General features: G+C 37.9%; 1 protein-coding gene and 1 non-coding gene across 2 annotated transcripts in view; both read left to right on the top strand.

Moving 5' to 3' along the window:
- DYTN (dystrotelin) overlaps positions 1-26,983 on the top strand; it is a 66,637-nt gene that overhangs the window by 28,129 nt on the left and 11,525 nt on the right. The window contains 3 exon segments of the mRNA XM_070458432.1: positions 21,214-21,373; positions 23,538-23,967; positions 23,970-24,047. Coding sequence (XP_070314533.1) covers positions 21,214-21,373; positions 23,538-23,967; positions 23,970-24,047 — 668 coding nt within the window.
- LOC139032280 (U6 spliceosomal RNA) lies at positions 9,981-10,087 on the top strand. Its single transcript, XR_011484815.1, has one exon. It is a non-coding gene; the product is annotated as a U6 spliceosomal RNA (small nuclear RNA).

Here is a 26,983-nt window from a genome sequence, read left to right as displayed (position 1 = left end):
CATCAGGTGAGACCAAAGAGGAAAAGAACAATCAAAGCACAATTAATCTGGACTTGCATTGGTGTGGTGAACTGCCATGGGCCATTCCTTAATTTGGGGAATATTTTCAAGCTGCTAATATGATCAAAGAAAAATCTAGGAGCATCTTTCTTTTTTGAAGCTCATTATAAGCTGTTTTTATTGTCATTCAAGCTTCAAAATTATCAACACAGCTAAGAACTAGGTCAGTAGGTTTTCCTTCTTCTAATCCACCATTAGGAATGTATTTCTTAAAATAGTTTATTTCCAGTCATAAAGTGCTACATATTTATTGTAAAGTTTGGAAAATTCAGTGATGAGCAAAGAGCAAAATTAAAACTGCAATCAATCTCTAACTATTGTTAATATTTTTGGTTTCTTATTTTCTCTGCAAATATTTCAAATATAGTTTACATCATGCTGCAGAATGTGTTGATCATATAGTTCTATAACTGTAAGTTATATTGTGGGTGTTTTCCCATTGCTGTTACAATTCTTCAAGAACATCTTAATGGTTGTATATTTTTTACTTAAATGGACTGAGCAATATTTATCTAACCCCTCCTTTGTTGTTGGATATTTGGGTTATTTCCAACTTTTGCAATAATTTCAACATTTACTACTGAAATCTTCATACCTTCATCTTTGTACATGGCTCCCCACTTATTTCATGAGTGTATATTTTGTAAAGTGGAATCACTAAGTAAGAAGTGGGAACATTTTAAAGACTCTTCATACAAAATTGCTATTTAGAAAGGATATACCAAATTACACTCCTAGTGAGTTCAAGTAACTCTCTGAATCTTTGTTAATATTGACTATTAAAAATTAAATTTTGTTAATTTTATGAGGAGAATATAGTTTATTTGCCATAATTTCCATTTCTCTGATTAAGGGTGAAATGAAACTTCCTTTTCCCCACATAGTTTAGAAGGTAGTTATATTTCCTTTCTGCTGTTCGCTGCTCATTTATACTGATGCATCAACTAGATTTATTAATGGATTTTAACTTTTTAAACATTAAGCTTAGCTGTGCAGAACCTTTCTTTATAGTTATTTTCTTTAATCTTATTTATAATGTGTCTTGTAATATAGACATTTTCAATTCTTATGAAAGTGCTCTCAGTCTTAACATTCCTGACTTTTTACACAGCTTTATGCTAGGAAAGTTTTTACCATTAAGAAATCAAATGACTTTTTAGCTGTATTTGTTTTAACACTATTTGATTGCTTTTTAACATTTAAAGTTTAAATATACCTGGCTGTTATTTTGATACATATTAGAAAGTGAGGGCATTCCCTTACTCTTACTTTGCATTTAAATAGCCAGTTTTCTCTGACTTCAAATCAATCTTTTCGTTTTTTTAAATTCTATGTAGTGGTTTATTTAGTATATATTATAATTTTTACATTTTTTTTTCCTTTTTTTTTTTGTTAGTTGGAGGCTAGTTACTTCACAACATTTCAGTGGGTTTTGTCATACATTGACATGAATCAGCCATGGAGATACATGTATTCCCCATCCCGATCCCCCCTCCCACCTCCCTCTCCACCCAGTTCCTCTGGGTCTTCCCAGTGCACCAGGCCCGAGCACTTGTCTCATGCATCCAACCTGGACTGGTGATCTGTTTCACTATAGATAATATACATGCTGTTCTTTTGAAACATCCCACCCTCGCCATCTCCCACAGAGTCCAAAAGTCTGTTCTGTACATCTGAGTCTCTTTTTCTGTTTTGCATATAGGGTTATTGTTACCATCTTTCTAAATTCCATATATATGTGTTAGTATACTGTAATGGTCTTTATCTTTCTGGCTTACTTCACTCTGTATAATGGGCTCCAGTTTCACCATCTCATTAGAACTGATTCAAATGAATTCTTTTTAATGGCTGAGTAATATTCCATTGTGTATATGTACCACAGCTTCCTCATCCATTCGTCTGCTGATGGGCATCTAGGTTGCTTCCATGTCCTGCCTATTATAAACAGTGCTGCGATGAACATTGGGGTTCACGTGTCTCTTTCAGATCTGGTTTCCTCGGTGTGTATGCCCAGAAGTGGGATTGCTGGGTCATATGGCAGTTCTATTTCCAGCTTTTTAAGAAATCTCCACACTGTTCTCCATAGTGGCTGTACTAATTTGCATTCCCACCAACAGTGTAAGAGGGTTCCCTTTTCTCCACACCCTCTCCAGCATTTATTGCTTGTAGACTTTTGGATAGCAGCCATCCTGACTGGTGTGTAATGGTACCTCATTGTGGTTTTGATTTGCATTTCTCTGATAATGAGTGATGTTGAGCATCTTTTCATGTGTTCGTTAGCCATCTGTATGTCTTCCTTGGAGAAATGTCTGTTTAGTTCTTTGGCCCATTTTTTGATTGGGTCATTTATTTTTCTGGAATTGAGCTGCAGGAGTTGCTTGTATATTTTTGAGATTACTCCTTTGTCTGTTGCTTCATTTGCTATTATTTTCTCCCAATCTGAGGGCTGTCTTTTCACCTTACTTATATTTTCCATTGTTGTGCAAAAGCTTTTAAGTTTCATTAGGTCCCATTTGTTTATTTTTGCTTTTATTTCCAATATTCTGGGAGGTGGGTCAGAGAGGATCCTGCTGTGATTTATGTCAGAGAGTGTTTTGCCTATGTTCTCCTCTAGGAGTTTTATAGTTTCTGGCCTTACATTTAGATCTTTAATCCATTTTGAGTTTATTTTTGTGTATGGTGTTAGAAAGCGTTCTAGTTTCATTCTTTTACAAGTGGTTGACCAGTTTTCCCAGAACCACTTGTTAAAGAGGTTGCCTTTTTTCTATTGTGTATCCTTGCCTCCTTTGTCGAAGATAAGGTGTCCATAGGTTCGTGTATTTATCTCTGGGCTTTCTATTCTGTTCCATTGATCTATATTTCTGTCTTTGTGCCAGTACCATACTGTCTTGATGACTGTGGCTTTGTAGTAGAGCCTGAAGTCAGGCAGCTTGATTTCTCCAGTTCCAGTCTTCTTTCTCAAGATTACTTTGGCTATTCGAGGTTTTTTGTATTTCCATACAAATTGTGAAATTATTTGTTCTAGTTCTGTGAAAAATACTGTTGGTAGTTTGATAGGGATTGCATTGAATCTATAGATTGCTTTGGGTAGTATAGCCATTTTGACAATATTGATTCTTCCAATCCATGAACACGGTATGTTTCTCCATCTGTTTGTGTCCTCTTTGATTTCATTCATCAGTGTTTTATAGTTTTCTATGTATAGGTCTTTTGTTTCTTTAGGTAGATATACTCCTAAGTATTTTATTCTTTTTGTTACAATGGTGAATGGTATTGTTTTCTTAATTTCTCTTTCTGTTTTCTCATTGTTAGTGTATAGGAATGCAAGGGATTTCTGTGTGTTAATTTTATATCCTGCAACTTTACTATATTCATTGATTAGCTCTAGTAATTTTCTGGTAGAGTCTTTAGGGTTTTCTATGTAGAGGATCATGTCATCTGCAAACAGAGAGAGTTTCACTTCTTCTTTTCCTATCTGGATTCCTTTTACTTCTTTTTCTGCCCTGATTGCTGTGACCAAAACTTCCAACACTATGTTGAATAGTAGTGGTGAGAGTGGGCACCCTTGTCTTGTTCCTGATTTCAGGGGAAATGCTTTCAATTTTTCACCATTGAGGGTGATGCTTGCTGTGGGTTTGTCATATATAGCTTTTATTATGTTGAGGTATGTTCCTTCTATTCCTGCTTTCTGGAGAGTTTTAATCATAAATGAGTGTTGAATTTTGTCAAAGGCTTTCTCTGCATCTATTGAGATAATCATATGGTTTTTATCTTTCAATTTGTTAATGTGGTGTATTACATTGATTTATTTGTGGGTATTAAAGAATCCTTGCATTCCTGGGATAAAGCCCACTTGGTCATGGTGTATGATTTTTTTAATATGTTGTTAGATTCTGTTTGCTAGAATTTCATTAAGGATTTTTGCATCTATGTTCATCAGTGATATTGGCCTGTAGTTTTCTTTTTTTGTGGCATCTTTGTCTGGTTTTGGAATTAGGGTGTTGGTGGCCTCATAGAATGAGTTTGGAAGTTTACCTTCTTCTGCAATTTTCTGGAAGAGTTTGAGTAAAGATAGGTGTTAGCTCTTCTCTAAATTTTTGGTAGAATTCAGCTGTGAAGCCATCCGGTCCTGGGCTTTTGTTTGCTGGAAGATTTCTGACTACAGCTTTGATTTCCTAGCTTGTGATGGCTCTGTTAAGATCTTCTATTTCTTCCTGGTTCAGTTTTGGAAAGTTATACTTTTCTAAGAATTTGTCCATTTCATCCAAGTTGTCCATTTTATTGGCATAGAGCTGCTGGTAGTAGTCTCTTATGATCCTTTGTATTTCATTGTTGTCTGTTGTGATCTCTCCATTTTCATTTCTAATTTTGTTAATTTGGTTCTTCTCTCTTTGTTTCTTAATGAGTCTTGCTTGGCTTGTCAATTTTGTTTATTTTTTCAAAAAACCAGCTTTTAGCTTTGTTGATTTTTGCTGTGGTCTCTTTAGTTTCTTTTGCATTTATTTCTGCCCTAATTTTTAAGATTTCTTTCCTTCTACTAACCCTGGGGTTCTTCATTTCTTCCTTCTCTAATTGCTTTAGATGTAGAGTTAGGTTGTTTTTTTGGCTTTTTTCTTGTTTCTTGATGTAAGCCTGTAATGCTATGAACCGTCCCCTTAGCACTGCTTTTACAGTGTCCCATAGGTTTTGGGCGGTTGTATTTTCATTTTCATTCATTTCTATGCATATTTTGATTTCTTTTTTGATTTCTTCTATGATTTGTTGGTTATTCAGAAGTGTGTTATTTAGCCTCCCTATGTTTGAAATATTAACCATTTTTTTTCCTATAATTGAGATCTAATCTTACTGCACTGTGGTCAGAAAAGATGACTGGAATGATTTCAATTTTTTTGAATTTTCCAAGACCAGATTTATGGCCCAGGATGTGATCTATTCTGGAGAAGGTTCCGTGTGCACTTGAGAAAAAGGTGAAGTTGATTGTTTTGGGGTGAAATGTCCTATAGATATCAATTAGGTCTAGCTGGTCCATTGTGTCATTTAAGGTTTGTGTTTCCTTGTTAATTTTCTGTTTAGTTGATCTATCCATAGTTGTGAGTGGGGTATTAAAGTCTCCCACTATTATTGTGTTACTATTAATTTCCTCTTTCATACTCGTTAGCGTTTGCCTTACATATTGCGGTGCTCATATGTTGGGTGCATATATATTTATAATTGTTATATCTTCTTCTTGGATTGATCCTTTGATCATTATGTAGTGTCCTTCTTTATCTCTTTTCACATCCTTTATTTGAAAGTCTATTTTATCTGATATGAGTATTGCAACTCCTGATTTCTTTTGGTCTCCGTTTGCGTGAAATATTTTTTTCCAGCCCTTCACTTTTAGTCTGTATGTGTCTCTTGTTTTGAGGTGGGTCTCTTGTAGACAGCATAAATAGGGGTCTTATTTTTGTATCCATTCAGCCAGTCTTTGTCTTTTGGTTGGGGCATTCAACCCATTTACATTTAAGGTAATTATTGATAGGTGTGGTCCTGTTGCCATTTACTTTGTTGTTTTGGGTTCACGTTTATACAACCTTTCTGTGTTTCCCGTCTAGAGAAGATCCTTCAGCATTTGTTGAAGAGCTGGTTTGGTGGTGCTGAATTCTCTCGGCTTTTGCTTGTCTGTAAAGCTTTTGAATTCTCCTTCATATCTGAATGAGATCCTTGCTGGGTACAGTAATCTGGGTTGTAGGTTATTCTCTGTCATTACTTTAAGTATGTCCTGCCATTCCCTTCTGGTCTGGAGGGTTTCTATTGATAGATCAGCAGTTATCCTTATGGGAATCCCTTTGTGTGTTATTTGTTGTTTCTCCCTTGCTGCTTTTAATATTTGTTCTTTGTGTTTGATCTTTGTTAATTTGATTAATATGTGTCTTGGGGTGTTCCGCCTTGGGTTTATCCTGTTTGGGACTCTCTGGGTTTCTTGGACTTGGGTGGCTATTTCCTTCCCCATTTTAGGGAAGTTTTCAGCTATTATCTCCTCGAGTATTTTCTCATGGCCTTTCTTTTTGTCTTCTTCTTCTGGGACTCCTATGATTCAAATATTATTGGGGCGTTTCACATTGTCCCAGAGGTCCCTGAGGTTGTCCTCATTTCTTTTGATTCTTTTTTCTTTTTTCCTCTCTGCTTCATTTATTTCCACCATTTTATCTTCTACCTCACTTATCCTATCTTCTGTCTCCGTTATTCTACTCTTGGTTCTCTCCAGAGTGTTTTTGATCTCATTTATTGCATTATTCATTTTTAACTGACTTTTTTTATTTCTTCTAGATCTTTATTAAACATTTCTTGCATCTTTTCAATCTTTGTCTCCAGGCTATTTGTATGTAACTCCATTATGTTTTCAAGATTTTGGATCATTTTTATTATCATTATTCTAAATTCTTTTTCAGGTAGATTCCCTATCTCCTCCTCTTTTGTTTGACTTGGTGGGCATTTTCCATGTTCCTTTACCTATTGGGTATTTCTCTGCCTTTTCATCTTGTTTAGATTTATAATTTTTACCATTTTAGAATGTGTTTTATCACCATCTATTTGGCTCAATTGCTTTTAATTTTATTTTTAACACAAGAATATTTTTTAATCATTCTAGCTTTAATGGCAACCCACTCCAGTGTTCTTGCCTTGAAAATCCCAGGGACGGGGGAGCCTGGTGGGCTGCCTTCTATGGGGTTGCACAGGGTCGGACACGACTGAAGTGACTTAGCAGCAGTAGCAGCTTTATGATACCATTAGCATATTATAGAACAAATTTGTTTTCTTCAATTCAAAATGCTTTCATTATGATCTTTCACACCATCAGTTTAACTCACATGGGATAATTCACAAAGTAACCCAAAGTTGATAGTTTCCATTTTTGTTTGTTTGTTTTTCCTATTGAGATATAATTGGTATATAACATTACATTAGTTGCAGATGTACAACATAATAATTCAATGTATGTACAACTGTGTTATGCTCACCATTAGTCTAGTCAATGTCCTCCACCACACATAGTTACAAACAGTTTTTCTTTCAATAAGAATGTTTAAGATCAACTCTCTTAGCAACTTTTGAATATACAACTAACTATATTACTAACTATAGTCACCATGCTGTATCAGAGCTTATTTATCTTTTAACTGGAACTTTGCATCTTCTGATCACCTTCATCCATTTTGTCTACCTCCTACATCCTGCTTCAGCAATCACTGTTCTATTTTTGTATCTATGTGCTCAGTTTTTTGATTTGGGGTGCTTTTGCTATTTTTTTTTTTTTAAGATTCCACATACAAGTTAGATCATGCGGTATTACTCTTCCTCTGTCTAAACCATTTCAAATAAAATAATGCCTTTGAGGTCCATCCACAATGTTGCAAATGGAAAATTTTCTTCCTTCTTATGGTTCATTTATATATTTTATATATACACAGATAGATATAGATATATCACATTTTCTTTATCCATTCATCCATCGGTGGACATTTAGGTTGCTTCTATGTCTTGGCTATTGTAAACAATGCTGCAGTGAAAATGAGTGTGAGAATATCTTTTTGAGTTACTGTTCTTGTTTCCTTTGGATAAATGTTCAGAAATGGACTTTATGGATTGTATGATAGTTCTAACTCTGATTTTTTGAGGAATCTCCAAACTTCCATAGTGGCTGCATAAATCTACATTCCCATCAATAGTGCACAATGGTTTCCTTTTCTGCACATCCTCACCAACACTTGTTACTTCTTGTGTTTTTTATAATAGATGTTCTAATAGGAATGAAGTGATATCTCATTGTGGTTTTAATTTGCAAGTTCCTGATACGTGTCTTCTCATGTTCCTGTTGGCCATTTGTATGTCTTCTTTGGAGAAGTGTCTATTTGTAGAAATTCTGTTCATTTTTAAAATTAGGTTATTTGTAGTTTTTGTTAGTTATAGGACATGTGTATGTGTCTGTCTGTCTATCTATATGTCTGTGTGTCTGTGTACATTTTTTCTTTGACCTTTGTGTTAGTTCAAACTGCTGTCTTTGTTTTCTGTGATCCCTAGGCATCTAGAATGCAAAAGTAGCAAGTCAAGAAATACCTGGAGTAACAGGCAAATTTGGCCTTGGAGTACAGAATGAAGCAGGGCAAAGGCTAACAGAGTTTTCCAAGAGAAAGCACTGGTCATAGCAAACACCCTCTTCCAACAATACAAGAGAAGACTCTACACATGGACATCATCAGATGGCCAACACTGAAATCAGACTGATTATATTCTTTGCAGCCAAAGATGGAGACACTGTATACAATCAGCAAAAATAAGACTGGGAGCTAACTGTGTGAGCTCCTTATTGCCAAATTCAGACTTAAATTGAAGAAAGTAGGGAAAACCACTAGACCATTCAGGTATGACCTAAATCAAATCCCTTAGGATTATACAGTGGAAATGACAAATAGATTCAAGGGATTAGATCTGATAGACACAGTGCCTGAAGAACTATGGATGGAGGTTTGTGACATTGTACAGGAGGCAGGGATCAAGACCATCCCCAAGAAAAAGAAATGCAAAAAGGCAAAATGGTTGTCTGAGGAGGCCTAACAAACAGCTGTGAAAAGAAGAGAAGCGAAAAGCAAAGGAAAAAAAAGGAAAGATACACCCATTTGAATGCAGAGTTCCAAAGAATAGCAAGGAGAGATAAGAAAGCCTTCCTCAGTAATCAATGCAAAGAAATAGAGGAAAACAATAGAATGGGAAAGACTAGAGATCTCTTCAATAAAATCAGAAATACCAAGGGAACATTTCATGCAAAGATGGGCACAATAAAGGACTGAAGTGGTATGGATCTAACAGAAGCAGAAGATATTAAGAAGAGGTGACAAGAATACACAGAAGAACTATACAAAAAAGATCTTCATGACCCAGATAATGACGATGGTGTGATCATTCGCCTAGAGTCAGACATCCTAGAATGCGAAGTCAAGTGGGCCTTAGGAAGCATCACTATGAAGCTAGTGGAGGTGATGGAATTCCAGTTGAGCTATTTCAAATCCTAAAAAATGATGCTTTTAAAGTGCTTCACTCAATATTCCAGCAAATTTGGAAAACTCGGCAGTGGCCACAGGACTGGAAAAGATCAGTTTTCATCCCAATCCCAAAGAAAGGCAAAGCCAAAGAATACTCAAACTACTGCACAATTGCACTCATCTCACATGCTAGCAGAGTAATGCTCAAAATTCTCCAAGCCAGGCTTCAACAGTAGGTGAACCATGAACTTCCAGATGTTCAAGCTGGATTTATAAAAGGCAGAGGAACCAGAGATCAAATTGCCAACATCTGTTGGATCATTGAAAAAGCAACAGAGTTCCAGAAAAACATCTATTTCTGCTATTGACTATGCCAAAGCCTTCGACTGTGTGGATCACAACAAACTGTGGAAAATTCTCAAAGAGATGGGACTACCAGAACTCCTGACCTGCCTCTTGAGAAATCTGTATGCAAGTCAAGAAGCAACAGTTAGAACTGGACATGGAACAAGAGACTAGTTCCAAATTGAGAAAGGAGTAAATCAAGGCTGCATATTGTCACCCTGCTTATTTAACTTATATGCAGAGTACATCATGAGAAATGGTGGGCTGGATGAAGCAGAAGCTGGAATCAAGATTTCTGGGAGAAATATCAATAACCTCAGACATACAGATGATACCACCCTTATGGCAGAAAGTGAAGAACTCAAGAGCCTCTTGATGAAAGTGAAAGAGCAGAGTGAAAAAGTTGGCCTAACACCCAACATTCAGAAAACTAAGATCATGGCATCTGGTCCTATCACTTCATGGCAAATGGATGGGAAACAGTGACAGACTTTATTTTGGGGGGCTCCAAAATCACTGCAGATTGTGACTGCAGCCATGAAATTAAAGACACTCGTGCTCACTTCGGCAGCACATATACTAAAATTGGAACGATACAGACAAGATTAGCATGGCCCCTGTGCAAGGATGACACGCAAATTCGTGAAACGTTCCATATTTTTATGGAAGCAACCTAGATGCCCATCAGCAGACGAATGGATGAGGAAGCTGTGGTACATATACACCATGGAATATTACTCAGCCATTAAAAAGAATTCATTTGAATCAGTTCTAATGAGATGGATGAAACTGGAGCCCATTATACAGAGCAAAGTAAGCCAGAAAGATAAAGACCATTACAGTATACTAACACATATATATGGAATTTAGAAAGATGATAACGATAATCCTATATGCGAAACAGAAAAAGAGACTCAGATGTATAGAACAGACTTGTGGACTCTGGGAGAAGGCGAGGGTGTGATGTTTCAAGAGAACAGCATCAAAACATGTATATTATCTAGGGTGAAACAGATCACCAGCCCAGGTTGGGTGCATGAGACAAGTGCTCGGGCCTGGTGCACTGGGAAGACCCAGAGGGATCGGGTGGAGAGGGAGGTGGGAGGGGGGACCGGGATGGGGAATACATGTAAATCCATGGCTAATTCATTTCAATGTATGATAAAAACCACTGCAATGATGTAAAGTAATTAGCCTCCAACTAATAAAAATAAATGGAAAAAAATAATAAAATAAAGATGCTTACTCCTTGGAAGAAAAGTTATGACCAACCTGAGCAACTTATTAAAAATCAGAGACATTATTTGCCAACAAAGGTCCATCTAGTAAAAGCTATGGTTTTTCCAGTGGTCATGTATGGATGTGAGAGGTGGACTCTAAAGAAAGCTGAGCACCAAAGAATTGATGCTTTTGAACTGCGATGTTGGAGAAGACTCTTGAGAGTCCCTTGGACTGCAAGGAGATCCAACCAGTCCATCCTAAAGGAAATCAGTCCTGAATACCCATTGGAAGGACTAATGCTGAAGCTGAAACTCCAGCACTTTGGCCACCTGATGAGAAGAATTGACTCACTGGAAAAGACCCTGATGCTGGGAAAGATTGAAGATGGGAGGAGAAAGTGGACGGCAGAGGATGAGATGGTTGGATGGCATCACTGACTCAATGGGCATGTGTTTGAGTAAACTCTGGGAGTTGGTGTTGGACAGGGTGGCCTGGCATGCTGCAGTCCATGGGGTCGCGAAGAGTCAGACAGGACTGAGTGACTGAACTGAAGGCATCTAGCATGTGATGAGACAGGTTAGACAGAAGCCACTGCATTAGACAGAAAAAATCAGAATAGTGGTCTGTGGTCCAGACCTTGCCTTTCTTCTCCAGGCAGAAGACAAATTGTTCTTGTGTTGTAGTTCAGTCAGTGTATCTTGATGGGAAGGAGGATCCAGGGCTTGCTTTTCCACCATCTTGGTAGCATCACTCTTATTTTTAAAGTGTTGTTCAGTCACTCAGTCGTGTCTGACTCTTTGCAACCCCATGGACTGCAGCATGCCAGGCTTCCCTGTCCTTCACCATCTCTCGGAGCTTGCTCAAACTCATGTCCATTGAGTCAGTACTGTTATTAAACAATTGTTCTTCTAGGAAATCTTTAAAATCATTTGTAAGGTGCCAAATTAGTCTGTTAGTATTTCATTTAGGCTTGCATTAAACCTATGTGTTGTTGTGAGAATATCTGTCATCTTTGTGGTATTTAGGTCTCTACTTTTTTTCAGCTCTTTTTCTAGTTCTCAGTAAAAGGTTATATGTAGCTTACTTCTTATTATTCTGTGTTTCTCACTGGGGACACCCTGGGTATCACATATTTATTGCTATTGTGAATAAAGGTTTTTCTAATTTTACCTTTTTTGTAGCTAGATTGATGATGGTTATGGATTTCTGAATTGGTATCTTGTAAAGAAAAACCTTTCTGAACTCTTAGTAATTTCAAATATTGGTTTAGCTTGAATCTCTTGCTTCTAGGTAGGCAATCAAAAGGTTTGTTTCAGTTTCTTTCTTTCTAGTATCTAAACCTCTCATTTCTCTTTCATGTCTTCATTCCTGGGAGGCTCCAGATCTTTCACAACAAAATTGAGTAATGCAAGAGATGATGGGGCTTGTATCAGATGATCTTAAATTGGATCAACTTTAATGGGACATTTTTCTAGTATTTCTTCATTAAATACTATGGTGTTAGTTGTCTGTTTGATATTCCTTCTAGTATGAGGAAAGTCATTTTCTTTTTCTTTTTTAAGATTTTTGGGAGTATGAAGTCAGAATTGATTTTGAATTTATTTGTTTTATATCCCATGTTTTCTGTTCTTGAAAGCATTGTACTAATAACATCCCTGATAGTAAATATTCCTGGGATTGTGGGGGCTAAAAGCTAACCTGTTTATAGTGAACTATTCTCTAACTACACTTTAGATTTTATTTGCTCATTTTTTATTTAGAATTGCATTATTTATGAATCAGAATAGTCTCTTTTTCTCTCTCAATATGATTTTTGTTGGTTTTGAGCATTTGAGATTTGGTAGCTACATGTAAGCTACCAGTTATATTATTCATCTTAACAATTTTTCTAACATAAGGACCATTTATTTCTTTAGACCAAGTTCAAGAGTAAAAGCTTAGGACATGGGAACCTTTATAATATTTAGATAAAATTTTCAGTTCACAGTTCAAGAGTTAAATAGACACAATTCAAGAAGACCTGAGGACACTGTAATCTTTATAGTATTTAGATAAAGTTTTCTGTTTCTTCAAGCTTAGTAATCTCTTCATACTTCTTCATACTTTCTTTAATTAACTTTGATAATTTAATTTTCTTGAAAAAAATTACCTACTTCACAATTTTCAAATTTAATTAAGAAAGATATTTTAAACTTATCATTTCATTCATTTTTCAAATCTTCAAATTTCTTTTAATTCAACTCAAATATTCTCAGCTTTTACCCCAAGAGAAAAAAGTGGCATTTGTATCAGAAGGGTCAAACTAAATATGTTAGGAAAACCTGTAATATGCTCAAAATACAAAACTGCATATCTGTCTTTGGCCTATTTAATACACTTAATTGCATAGCTTTCCCTGAAGATAATAGATCAGGTTAATCTGATGTTCGCAAGGATCAAGTACATCATAACTTTTCTATCCAGTTAAGAACTATGAATTAATGGCAACAGTGATATATGCAATTAATTACAGTATAATTTGTATTGCCCATTTGCAGCATTTTTAGAAGACTGCATAGTGACATCCTTTAGGAGATACAAACCTATCCTCATTTACATGTAGCTGAGGAACATAAATGTTCTCTTACCTGTTGCCCCCTAAAGAGTGGGCAGTTCCAACCCCAACACACGCTACCTCTGATGTACAACTGTCATGTTCACTGCCTTAGTAGATAAAGTTTAACTTTGAGAGGACTCTGCCTATTCAATTTTGGTATCTTTAAATTACTCCAGTGTCCATAGATAATAAGTCTCCTCCCAAAACTTAAAAATAAAGCTTACATACAGACAAGGCTTTCTTCTGCCCACAATTCCTTAATTTGACAACTCAGTATCCTAAGACTCTATGTATTATAATTTAAAAGTCGGGGAAGGGGGGAAATTAGTTCATCTGTACATAAAGAATGGAGAAGGCAATGGCAACCCACTCCAGTGTTCTTGCCTGGAAAATCCCAAGGACAGAGGAGCCTGGTAGGCTGCAGTCCATGGGGTCGCGAAGAGTCGGACATGACTGAGCGACTTCACTTTCACTTTTCACTTTCATGCATTGGAGAAGGAAATGGCAACCCACTCCAGTGTTCTTGCCTGGAGAATCCCAGGGATGGCGGAGCCTGGTGGGCTGCCGTCCATGGAGTCGCACAGAGTCGGACACGACTGAAGCAACTTAGCATCAGCAGCAGTACATAAAGAAAACATTCAGGAGTTTTCAAAGGGAAGAGTTGAGACAGGAAAGTGAAAGGAACATAAGAGAGAGGAAACTTAAAAAAGCAAAATCCCAGTGAAATATTTTTCATCAAAGGGATTAGAAATGCTTCCTGTTTTTTTTTAAGTGTACATTCTGCAACTACTTTATCATGTTTTCAATCAGTTGTTGATTTGCCCTCCCATGTGTAACTCCACTTGTAGGCGTTCCTTTCATCATCGTAATCAGTACAGTCAGATCCTAAGGAAGGGCTTCAGAATGTGATCATCTGTGATGTTTTTCAATCAAAGAGAAATTAGAGCTCCCATATTGCAGTTGCTCTGGGTAGCAGTGCGGGTGGAGAGGAAGCCCTGTGACCACTCAGGCATGGGCTGTGCCGCTGCCTCTGGGAGATGCCTTTCAGATCTGCGTGCATTTTCATCAGCAGCTCAGGCAGCCGAGCCCCTGGCTGCCTCCCTGCACACCCAGCAAGGCTTCTGGCTGGAGGGCCCGCAGAGAGCTGGAGTTAGACATGGGGGCGACCAGCGAGGAGCTGCTCCACTTCCTGCATCGAATAAAAGAGGAAGAAAAGTCATTTTCACTGAGCAGTTGGTTTCACTTCTTAAATTTTTATCTTTTTTTAATTGGAGCATAGTAGCTTTAAGTTTTGTTCCTTTCTGCTGTACAATGAAGTAAATCAGTTATATGTTTACATAAATCTCCTCCCTCGAGAGCCTCCCTCCCACCCCGGCCCCATCTCACCCCTCCAGGTCATCTCAGAGCCCTGAGCTCTCTGTTATACGGCAGCTTCTCACTAGCTATCTGTTGTACTCATGGGCGTGTATATATCTGAAGAAAGGAATGTCAGCCCACTCCGGTATTTTTCCTGGAAGTCCATGGACAGAGAAGCCTGGTGGCCTACAGTCCATGGGATCGCAAAGAGTCGGACGTGACGGAACACTAACACTTTCACTTCTCAGTGTATATGTATCAGCCCTACTCTCCCAATTCACCTCGCCCATCCCCTACTGTGTCCACACATCCATTCTCTACGTCTGCACCTCTATTCCTGCCTGAAAACATTTAAAATTATACAAATAAGACTTGAATCTGTTTGCCTTATATTTTAAAACAGTTAAAATATTACAGATAAGGGTAAAGTCCTTTTCAGCCATAATTCCCAGCCCAAATCTGGTCCCTAGTTTTCTAGAGGTTATCAGTTTGGGGTATATCTTGCAGACCTTGTACTACACATACAACTATTCAAATATTCATTTGTGTGTGTGTGTGCCCAAAGGAGACAAATGGCTATTATCTATTAAACTTGATATCTGGGGGAAAAAACTTAAAACCTGGAACTTGCACATATATGCACAAGAAGGTATGAACCACTTTGTTGACTGCAACACTGCTTATTAATTCTGAAAAGCTGGAAACAGGAAATATCCTTCCGTTGCAAATGACTAAGTCATGATATCTGTTCTCTGGATATACCATGATACATCCATATGTGCTAGCCTTTAATGCTTCTCAATTGCAGAGCGGTATGTACCATGTGATAACATTGATATTAATGATGTAGATTTCATTGATTCACCATGACCTATGCTAGGCATGTAGAAATTGCTGGAATATTTGAATGAAGAGGTAGACAGGCACGAGTCACTCAGAAGGGCCACAAAGAGCAGGTACCCAACCAGACAATGTGACTTCAAGTCTGTGGCTCACTTTTTTTCCCTGCCCCAACCTCTTTCTCTTGTAGGCTATTCTATGGAAGAACGTTCCCCAAGTGCCCAGTCCCTCTTCAGATTATTAATAGGGAAGAGAGAAGGCCACAGAGCATAGCCACAGCTGCCTATCAATGTAGAATAATGAAATCTAATCTCCCATAGAGACCTGTGGGCTGGTACATGGTGCCCCAGGAGCCTGGGCCAGGCTGGGTCAGGTCAGGACTTGCTCTTAGGGTGCAGTTCAGGAAGCAGCTAAGTTTGGTGAGGAAAATCCTGTATGAGAATTGAGCTGATGATTATTAACTCAAAGAGACCTGGTGAATGCCAAGAGAAATGATGAATCTCAATGCACGTGAAATGGAAAGATAAGAAACTTTCAACAGAAGGTACAAGTGGAAGATTTCTTGAGCCAAGAGAAATAAAATAATCCAGCTGCTTTTTGCAGATGCCTCTGGGGAAGATGTTCTGGGCAGCAACGAAACTCAGGCAAAAGACTATTGTGACTTATTTTTAAAACCTAAAAATTGTACTCATGTTTGTATATCTTTAAAGAGAAGTGTCTCATGTAAAAATGAGATGATGTGATTGCACTTTGAGCATACAAACACTCATCACTTTTTGAAAAAGAACATTTTTGAAATATCATTATCATGTTATTATGAATTTTTAGGAATATAGATTAAATTCCCATCAAAGACTTATTTTCTCTATTTCTTGCTTCTCTAGACCATAGTCAGCATTAGGAATGAACTGTGGAGGACCCACGAATCCACTAATGCTCTCCATAGAGACAGAAGGTAGGAACCACATGTATGTGGACAAATACTAACAGCAGAGACACATCAATAGCATTACACTTTGCTTTTATAGAAAAAAATTTTGCAAAGTTTTTGCTGCATTGCTTCTAATCTGGAAATAGTCCTTAAATGGAGAAATCCTGTGATTTCATATGAAGGTAATGGCGAGATCTGAGTGGTTAAGCATGACAAAAACCACTTGGATAGTTAGATTAAGTTTTAGGTTTTATTTTATTCTTTGAAATTTGCTTAAGCATTTTCGGTGGGGTATTCTGTGTCTCTTGTGTGTCTTATCTGCTTCTATAGAAATCAGTATACCTTCTCTAGCAGCATCTTTCTTGAAGGTTTATTAGGTTGGTTGGAAACTGTTTACCATCTTATTGTGTCTCAAAGGCAGATCATTCTTTGAGTCCCTGTATCCTGTTGTCATTCCTTTAGAAGACAGAATTTCTGGCCCTCAATAAGAAGGACGATCTGAGGGAAGATCTTTTTTGCAGGCACAATACTTGGTATCTAGTAGATGCTCAGTAAACCAATGTATAAATATATGTTAATAAATATGTATTAAAATAAAAATGCTGTCAATAAATTTATTGAACATTTAATATAGCTTCATCATATATATATATACCCATAATGAGATGGGTATATACATACATACACATACATAATGAGATGTGCTTCATAATATAAAAATATGATAGATAAGGAATATTTAAAAATTCTATAATAATTCATGAAAAGAAGCTTAACAACACTTTTAAAAATAATTTAATGTTGAAAACAATGTTGATCTTTTTTATCTTTTTTGTGATGTCATTTCAGTTCCGTTTAGTCTCTCAGTCATGTCTGACTCTTTGTGACCCCATCGATTGCAGCATGCCAGACCTCCCTGTCCATCACCAACTCCTGGAGCTTGCTCAAGCTCATGTCCATCGAGTCAGTGATGCCATCTCATCCTCTGTTGTCCCCTTCTTCTCCTACCTCCAATCTTTCCCAGCATCAGGGTCTTTTCCAATGAGTCAGTTCTTCACATCAGGTGGCCAAAGTATTGGAACTTCAGCTTCAGCATCAGTCCTTCCAATGAATATTCAGGACTGATTTCCTTTAAGATGGACTGATTGGATCTCCTTGCAGTCCAAGGGACTCTCAAGACTCTTCTCCAACACCACAGCTCAAAAGCATCAATTCTTTGGTGCTCAGTTTTCACTACAGTCCACCTCTCACATCCATACATGACTACTGGAAAAACCATAGCTTTGACTAGATGGACCTTGGTTAGCAAAGTAATGTCTCTGCTTTCTAATATGTGTCTAGGTTGGTCATAACTTTTCTTCCAAGGAGCAAGCATCTTCTGATTTCATGGCAGCAGTCACCATCTACAGTGATTTTGGAGTCCCCCAAAATGAAGTCTCTCACTGTTTCCATTGCATCCCCATCTATTTGCCGTGAAGGGATGGGACTAGATGCCATGACCTTAGTTTTCTGAATGTTGAGTTTTAAGCCACCTTTTTCTCCCTCCTTTTTCACTTTCCTCAGGAAGCTCTTTAGTTCTTCTTCACTTTCTGCCATCAGAGTGGTATCATCTCCATATCTGACATTATTGATATTTCTCCTGGCAATCTTGATTCCAGCTTGTGCTTCATCTAGCCTGGCATTTCTCATGATGTACTCTACAAATAAGCTAAATAAGCAGGGTGATAATATATAGCCTTGACGTGCTCCTTTCCCAATTTGGAACCAGTCTGTTGTTCCATGTCCAGTTCTACTGTTGCTTCTTGACCTGCATACAGGTTTCTCAAGAGGCAGGTCAGGTGGTCTGGTATTCCCATCTCTTTGAGAATTTTCCAGTTTGTTGTGATCCACACAGTCAAAGGTTTTGGCATAGTCAATAAAGCAGTAGACGCTTTTCTGGAACTCTCTTGCTTTTTCAGTGATCCAACAGATGTTGGCAATTTGATTTCTGGTTCCTCTACCTTTTCTAAATCCAGCTTGAACATCTGGAAGATACAGAAAGTAAATTAGAAATAAACTTAAGGAAAATAGTATAGAAATAAAAAGGCATTTTTGAAACACAAAATGTAGAAATAAAAAGGAAACTTTGAAATTTAATTCTTAAAATCAGTGAGCCAAGAATTCTGTATTAAGGAATGACAATAGGGTACAGAAACGCAGGGAATGATTTGTCTTTTGAAACACAATAAAAGTATTTCAAGCTATTGTTTTAAACTAACTGATTCCATTTTATATACTTCATACCCACTAAATACACCTTTGGTCTCCTAGTAAAGTATTTATCAACACAAAGAATACCAGTGTGAAGTTAAATAATGAGTAAAATCTATGTGAAGGCTTTATCTTTGTTCCTGTCTACACCATTGTGTTCATCAAAGATTTGGATAAAATAGTAGATAGCATACTTCACAAATGTGTGTGACATGATACCAAAAGGCATAAATAATAAGTCAAAAAGAGTCTTAAATCTCTAAGATGCTGCAGTCTGGAATAGTGGGGCAATTAATAAAGACTAAATTTTAAAAGATTAAATGTAAATCCCATAGTTATAGGCCCAGTTTCACAGTAAATAGTGTGGAAAGGCCTGAGATAAATTAGTCAACTGTAAGTTTCATAACAGCCCACATTGTGTCACTGATTATTTAAAAAGCAATGTAGTTTCAGGCTACATTACGAGAAAGAGTATCATTCAATTACTAGTTGTCTATTTGTTACTCTCTACTAGGTGTTGATCAAGGAAAGTAACTATCACTACTCTGTACATGATTGATTTGCCTTGTGAATATTTGTGTTCTGTTTGAAGGCCTCCTACTTGGGAGATTCAAGCTCCTTAACCTCAGAAAGAAGAACTACATATAAAGACCTAATTTATAAAGACAGATTTCAGATCACTTGAAAGAAATTATTTCTCAAATAATCTGAACCATATTAGCAGTGAATATTTGCCTGGAAATATGAGCACTAGGTAAATTACGTTCACCAGAAACTCTTTATGATAATTTATCCATTAAAAAAAAAAAAAAAAACAGAGTCAGAAAAGAAATGCAGGCTTCCTCTGCTTTCTCCTGGATTGTTCAAGATGGGAATGTGTTTCTATGAGGCATTCAAACATGGCGGATGGGCCAGAGAGGAGGAAGGGGATAGCAGCGACAGGCAATACAGAAGAAAATGGATGTCGTTACTGGTCATAACAAACATAGCACTCTACTTATAGAAAATACTGTCTAGAGAAGCTTTTGGAGAATGCTTCTTTGTTGTCAGCTATATAAAAATCTCTCAGCTGACTCTTTTCTGAAAAGCCTATCATAAAGATGTACTTGAAATTCTAATTACAATCAAAGATTTTAAAGTCAGACTCTTGTTCCACCTGTGTGGCTATCTGGAAGCTTGAAGGCCATCTTTTAGAGATGCCTGCTTTGGATATGAACCCCAGCTAAATTCCAAGACCTCTCCAAGATCTGTGGCAATTAAAAATTTCAATGGCTCTAACACTGAAAATATTTGTTTTATTTCCTACCAGGGAGCCAATTTCCACAAATTCCACAAATAGAACCGTACTGGTCAAAGAATAAGACTGTACTTTAAAAAGCCAATTTTAGTTGTATATGTACTTTGTAACAGGAACTGTTTTAGGCCTGGGTTTGGGGATATGACAAGAAGCAAAATAGACCAAAAAAAAAGTTGCCAGAATAAAGACACAATAAGTAATTATAAAGTAATAGAATAAGTAAAATAGGAGTGAAGTAACAAGTGAAGCAGGTAGTGTGTCATAAAAGTGACTATCCAGAAGTCTGAAGGCTCGAGACTAAGTCAAAATCTAGGATTGTGTCTTGTTCTGTAGCAATTAGATGTGGCAAAAATCCACGGAGACAAGGAGATGGGAAGGACTAGCGAAGGAGATGGGAGATGATGGAGGTGAGGTTGGGGGTCCTGGTTTGCAGTTTCAAGTAGAGCAGTGAGGGAGAGCCTCACTGAGGGTGAGATGGCAAGTGGAAGCTTAAAGATGATGGGATGAGTTGAGCAAAAACCTAGGGAAGGAGAATTCCAGACAGAGGGGCCCGAAAGAGCCAGCTCTGAGGGGAGTTGAAGCAGTTACCAAGAGCTCTGTGTGGCTGAAGGGCAGGCAGTGAGCAGGAGGAGGAAGAGATGAGGTCAAGGAGGGAAGGGGGAGCCTGGCCGTCTTACCAAGTTTTGGCTGCCTCTGTAAGGACTTCGGTTTATTCCAAATAAAGAGGGGGAAACACTGGAGGACTTCTAGCAGAGGAGCAACATAACCTCCCTCATGTTATGAAAGAATGACTACTTGATTCATTCTGAAACCAATGAACAACGAGACTTAGGATGAGAAGCCAAGATAGACCCAGAATTCACGAACTGCTTGATTGCTCCTTCCCTTGTGGTCATGGTCAGATGTTAGGTATTTAGCCGTGACATGCATGCCGTCATTCTAAATGGAGTATTTATGGACAGAAAGATGATGAATAAAGTCAATATTCACATGTAAGGAGCTGCTGAAAGTATGCTGTCAAAAATAGTCCATAACAGGCATGATGAATTTCTGAAAACACCTCTAAAAACACTGAAATTCTTGGGATAATTGTGTATATAGTAGACATGAGAAACAACTCTACAGGGTGAACAGGTTAAAGTAAGACTGATGATTGTTAGGTGTTATTAGTCAAATCCAGGCTTCTCCAGCACCTTCTCCCAGAGAGGGGACCCGGAGTACATTTCGCTAGGGCTCTTGCATCTTGCTATACTGGTGTCTTGCCCTTCCAAGCCACTCAGACCTGTCCTCATTGCAGGCTCCTTAAAAAGCAGTTAAACCGATACAAAGACAAGTTGCAAGCCATATATGCCTGCCAGGAAGAAAAAAGTTGCAGATATGATACAAAGATTCATGAACTCACAATCAATCAGGACAGTCTGTGGACCAAGCTGCAGCTAATGGGACAGGATCTACAAGTATAGAATGTGGGAGACACTGGTCATCTGGACCATCTGGAGCTCTGACCTAGAATCCTTGGGCTGAGAGTGGGCTGCAGCCTGAGGCTCTTGCATCTCACTCTGAGCAGCCTCCTCCCTTTCCCACTTTTCTCCATACCCTGATCAACTCCCCCTTTCATTGACCAGATGATATCTTCCACTTTTCTGAAGGTAGTGCCATTGGGAGACAACAGCATGGGTACCATTTACAAACAGTAGACTTGGGGCAAAGAGGTACTTTATAGCATTGATTCTTAAACCTTTAGTCTCAGCATCCCTTTTAGATTCTTATAATTTTTTGAGGGTCCCAGAGAGCTTTTGTGTTATATCTATTGCTATTTACCTTAATCAAAATTAAGACTGATAAGTGGTTTTAAAATAAACTAACTAATTTGAAAATGAAAATAATAAACCTATTATATAATATAATGTTTTAAACAGTAATTAAATATTCTTGTGTGTGTGTGTGTGTGTGTGTGTGTGTGTGGTAGTTGCTCAGTCGTGTCCAACTCTTTGCAACCCCGTGGACTATAGCCCACCAGGCTCCCCTGTCCATGGAATTCTCCAGGCAAAAATAGTGGAGTGGGTAGCCATGCTCTCCTCCAGGGCATCTTCCCAACCCAGGGATTGAATCCAGGTCTCCTGCATTACAGGCGGATTCGTTACCATCTGAGCACCAGGGAAGCCCATATATTCTTATATATGTATTTAATTAGAAGACAGGCATTGCTTTATGTTTTTTTTACAAATCTATTTAATGTCTGGCTTCACAAAGACAGTTGAATTTTTCCTGCTTCAGCATTCAGTCTGTTGCAAGATGTTTGGCTGAAGTATGTGAAGAAATCTGGCCTCACACAGATTTGCAGATGAAAAAGAAAGGAGCATTTTAGTAGCCTTTTCAGATAATTGGAGATCTTCCTTGATACCAAATCAAAACATAATAAATGATTGTTTCTTAAGAGAATGGTTGCAATATTGAATCTGAAACCAGATGTCTTTTGCACCCTGTTTCATTAAGACACAATATTCTGTTGTGCTTTTTGAATGAATCTTCTATCTAGGCATGATTTTGTACCATCATACATTGGTCAGTTGGAAATTTACCAAGCTATGCTGAACTTCCTAATGCTCACCCACTTCATTATACAAGATTTTAAAAATCATATTCATTAATATTACCATGAATCTTGTCGGAAAACTCTTTAAGAATTGGAATGGAGGCAAGCTCATGGTAGTGGATGCAAGTTTTATAAAATTCTAGTGTTTGCTTAAAAGCTTAGCTATTAAAATTGTCTTCAGAGAGCATTGTTTTCCTTACTGTAATAGTCTCACTTCATTCATTTTTGAAAAAGATGTTTGCCAAATACCAAAGCCTAATTCTTTTGCATAAGAGACAATTTTTATATTTCAGTAAACATCAGAAATGTTTTATGCATACATTGCATTTTAGCACATACAATATTAAGGAGACATGTTACTGAGAAAAACAAGAGTTTTTGCTATACCTTCAAGGATATTCTTTTTTTCTTTTTTATTGGAGAATAGTTGATATACAATGTTGTGTTCATTTCAAGTATATAGCAAAGTGATTCAGTTATACATAAATACATATATTCCTTTTCAGATTCTTTTCCATAAAGGTTATTACAAGATATTGAATACAGTTCCCTGTGCTATAGAAAGGGTCTCAGGGACCTCCAGGAGTCTGTGGACCACACTTAGAGACCTGTGCTTCATAGGCTGCACATTCCCTAGATTTTATACATATGGCTTATTTTGAAACCTAACTAAGTAGATCATTATGAACTTTTTATTGTAATATTTTTATCTATCAATCCAATATATCATGACATTTTCAGATACTCTTTTGATATTTTGGAACTTGAACTTTCAGAACCTAGAGTTTTCCAAAATTCCTTATGATTATTCCCTGTGATCTTTTTAGAATCTAAACTGTTCTGACTTTTGTAGATAGTTTTAAGGTGACATTGAATTAGTAGCATAAAATAAAATTTGCTAATATTGTAGAGACAAAAAAGAAAGTATTGCATTAAAATTTCCTATTGAAATATTGAAATTTAACACACACTGAAAAAGTAAGAAAAATGTTAATTTTTTCATAAATAAAATTGTCTTTACCCAGGCAATTTTGCAGTCCCTCCATCCTTCATCTTTTTCCTGGGAAAATGTGATTGCCAAGGGTGACCACAGAAAGGGTGAAGAATGATTTGAGAACAGGGGAGGAGATTCTTTCCAAATCAAGGGTTCCACTGAGGATGGTTCACAACAGGAAACATTTCCTAAGTCCACTGTGATTAATGGAAGCCACTGAGGTCCAGTGCCTGCAAAACATGCTCTACCAAACTCAGAATTACCAGAGGCCACCTCAAAGCCAAGGCCAGCGCAAAGCCCCAGGGCACAAAGCCGAGCACAGAAGACGTCAAAGGAAACCTCTAGTGCCCTGCCCAGTTCCCAGGAAGGATGGCTGCAGGACATCCCAAAAATTCCTCCTATTGAAATGACTAGTCTTGCTCTGGCACCAGGGGAAAAGAAAGGGGCAATGAACATCCAGGAGGGAAGGATGAGCTAGAGGAAGAACTGCAAGAGCTGTTGTCAAAACTCACAGATGCCTTCACTCTAGAAGCGCCTTCTGGTAAGATTCTTACAATCACTAGAGATAATGATGACCAGGGAATCGGGCTGCCTTTTAAAACAATTGAGTCCATAATATTAGCCCAATAGCTGTAATTCATCTAGTGAGTAACAGAATTGTGAGTCTTTTGGATATTAATAGCTTCTTTGATGGAGTAGGAAATGGCAACCACTCCTGTATGCTTGCCTGGAGAATTCCATGGATAGAGAAGCCTGATGGGCTCCAATCCATGGGGTTGCAAACAGTTGGATACAATTGAGTGACTGAGCACTCTTTGAATTGATTTCTAGTATTGCCTAATTGACAGTGTTATTGTGAGCCTTAGAGGTGATAAGCCATATGAGATTTTATTGTAGAACCTGGCACATACCAAGAATTCAATAAATGCCTATTATTTTGTTGTGGCAATTGTCATTATCAATAGTACTAAAACATATATAACTGGGCAGCCTGATGTGACCCTTTTAAAATGAGAGTAAGAATGATAGACTTTCTCTGGAGGATAATTGATGAATGTTTCTACAAGTAACACTGTCATCATCATCACCCTTATAAGCTATGTCTTGTTGCTAAATCCGAGAGTTCTTTTTATTAATGCTTCTTTATTATAGCTATTTCTTCTGTTTTGCAGTGACATTGTCTTATTTATAGAAGATTTTGTCATCTTAATATATCTATATCTGTATTTACATCCCTTTCTTTTTAAGATCTTTTATGTGGGAATGAGTCATCTAGAGACCAGCGATAAAACAAAGGTTAATGTTCTCATGTTTTTGCATCAGAGAAGACCTTCCCCAAATATTTCTGAGTTGATGTATTACCTTACTAGGACTGCTATAAGGAAGAATCACAAATTGGGTGGATTAAACAATTAAAATTTTTTCCTCACACTTCTGGATGCTAGAAGCTGGAGGTCAAGGTGTAAGCAGCATTGGTGTCTTCTAAGGCCTCTGTCCTCGGCTTGGCAATGACTGTCTTCTCCTTGTGTTTTTGCACCATTTTCCTCCGTGCATGTCTCTATAATGGGCTTCCCAGGTGGCTCAGTAATAAAGAAACTGATGGGTTTGATCTCTGAGTCAGGAATATCCTTGGGAAAGGGAATGGCAACCTGCTCCAGTGTTCTTACCTGGAAAATTCCATGAACAGAGGAGCCTGGTGAGCTACAGTCCCAGCTATGGGATCCCCAAAATAGTCAAACATGAGTAAGTGACAAAACAACAAAATGTCTCTGTCCAAATTTCTTCTTTTTTTTTTTAATTTCTTCTTTTTTATAAGTCCATTGCTCATATTGGGTTAGGATCCAGCCACACAAAGTTCATTTAATTTAATTAACTCTTTAAAGACTCTATCTATAAATATAGTCACATTTGGAGATAGTGGAAGTGGGACTTCAGTATAAGAATTTAGGAAGGGAAATACAATAGCAGTTGGTGAGCTGTAAGATGGGAACATGATAATGTCAGTTATATATTGAACTTGGTAGAGCCAAGTCAATGAAGTAATTACCAGGTAATTCTAAAAATATCTACTGTGAAGAGAGCTGAAGTTATAATCCTGTATTAGAGAAAGTAAAATCACAAAAATGCCAGAAGTATGCTCAGACTGCTGAGATAAAGACTAGACGAGAGCTCCTTGTGCCTGATTCTTAGGCCAACACAAGATTCCACCCACTTATTTCCATCTAAACATCACTGGGGTCATGATGTGTATTCCAAAATAAAGTCAATATCCACTAGACCTTTTTAGGAAAATTTCACATAAATATGTGGTTTTTATTTTAGAAACTCTTATAGGATTTCACATACTCATCCCATTTTTATTTTTTGTGTTGTTTCTCCAATTGAATTTATGAAAGCTATTGATTTTTAAAATACTAAAAATATTGGGTTAGCCCTCACAAATGTGGTTCATTTCAGATTCTTAACAGACTACATCTGCTACACATATTTGGGAGATAATATCCCAGCACTGTATGCTGGTGTAAGATGCTGTAGTAGAAGGACATGTGCTCATTTTCTCCTGTGAGAACTCCGAAACTACAAGTCGCAGCTGAACAGCCATTGACTGGAGAATGTTGGATCTTGCCAAAAAAGATACTCCACACTGAAGGGCAAAGAAGAAGCCTCAGCAAGATGGTCGGAGGGGTGAAATCACATTTATAATCAAACCCCTTACCCACCAGAAATGCTCAGAGGGCTCAAGCAAATCTTGTGCCCACCAGGACCCAGAGACCCCACAGAGACTGAGCCAGAACTGTGTCTGAGTGTCTCCTGCAAAGGTACAGGTCAGCAGTGGCCTGCCACAAGGGCAGGGGTTCTGGGTGCAGCAGACCTGGGTATGGCATAAGCCCTCTTTGAGGAGGTCACTATTAATCCCAGCACAGAGCCACCAGAACTTACACAGGAAACAGACTCTTGGAGGGCACAAACAGAACCTTGTATGCACCAGGACGCAGGAGGAAGGAGCAGTGATCCCACAGAAGACTGACCCAGACTTGCCTGTGAGTGTCCATGAGTCTCTAGCAGAGGTGTGGGTCGATGGTGGCCAGCTGCAGGGTCGGGGGTGCAGAGGGTAGCAGTGCCTGCGTGGGACCTTTTGAAGGAGGTCACCCTCATCTTCATTACCTCCACCATAGTTTGGCCTCAGGTCAAACAACAGGGAGGGAACACAGCCTGTACATCAATAGAAAATTAGATTAAAGATTTACTGAGCATGGCCCCGTCCATCAGAACAAGACCCAGTTTTCCCCTCAGTCAGTCTCTTTCATCAGGAAGCTTCCATAAGCCTCTTATCCTTATCCATCAGAGGGCAGACAGAATTAAACCCACTACAGAAAACTAACCAAACTGCTCACATGGACCACAGCCTTGACTAACTCAGTGAAATTATGAGCCATGCCATGTAGGGCAACCCAAGACGGATGGGTCATGAGAGAG

Source organism: Odocoileus virginianus, chromosome 30 (assembly GCF_023699985.2).
Source record: "Odocoileus virginianus isolate 20LAN1187 ecotype Illinois chromosome 30, Ovbor_1.2, whole genome shotgun sequence".
Taxonomy (NCBI): domain Eukaryota; kingdom Metazoa; phylum Chordata; class Mammalia; order Artiodactyla; family Cervidae; genus Odocoileus; species Odocoileus virginianus.
This window is presented reverse-complemented; position numbering and strand designations above follow the sequence as displayed.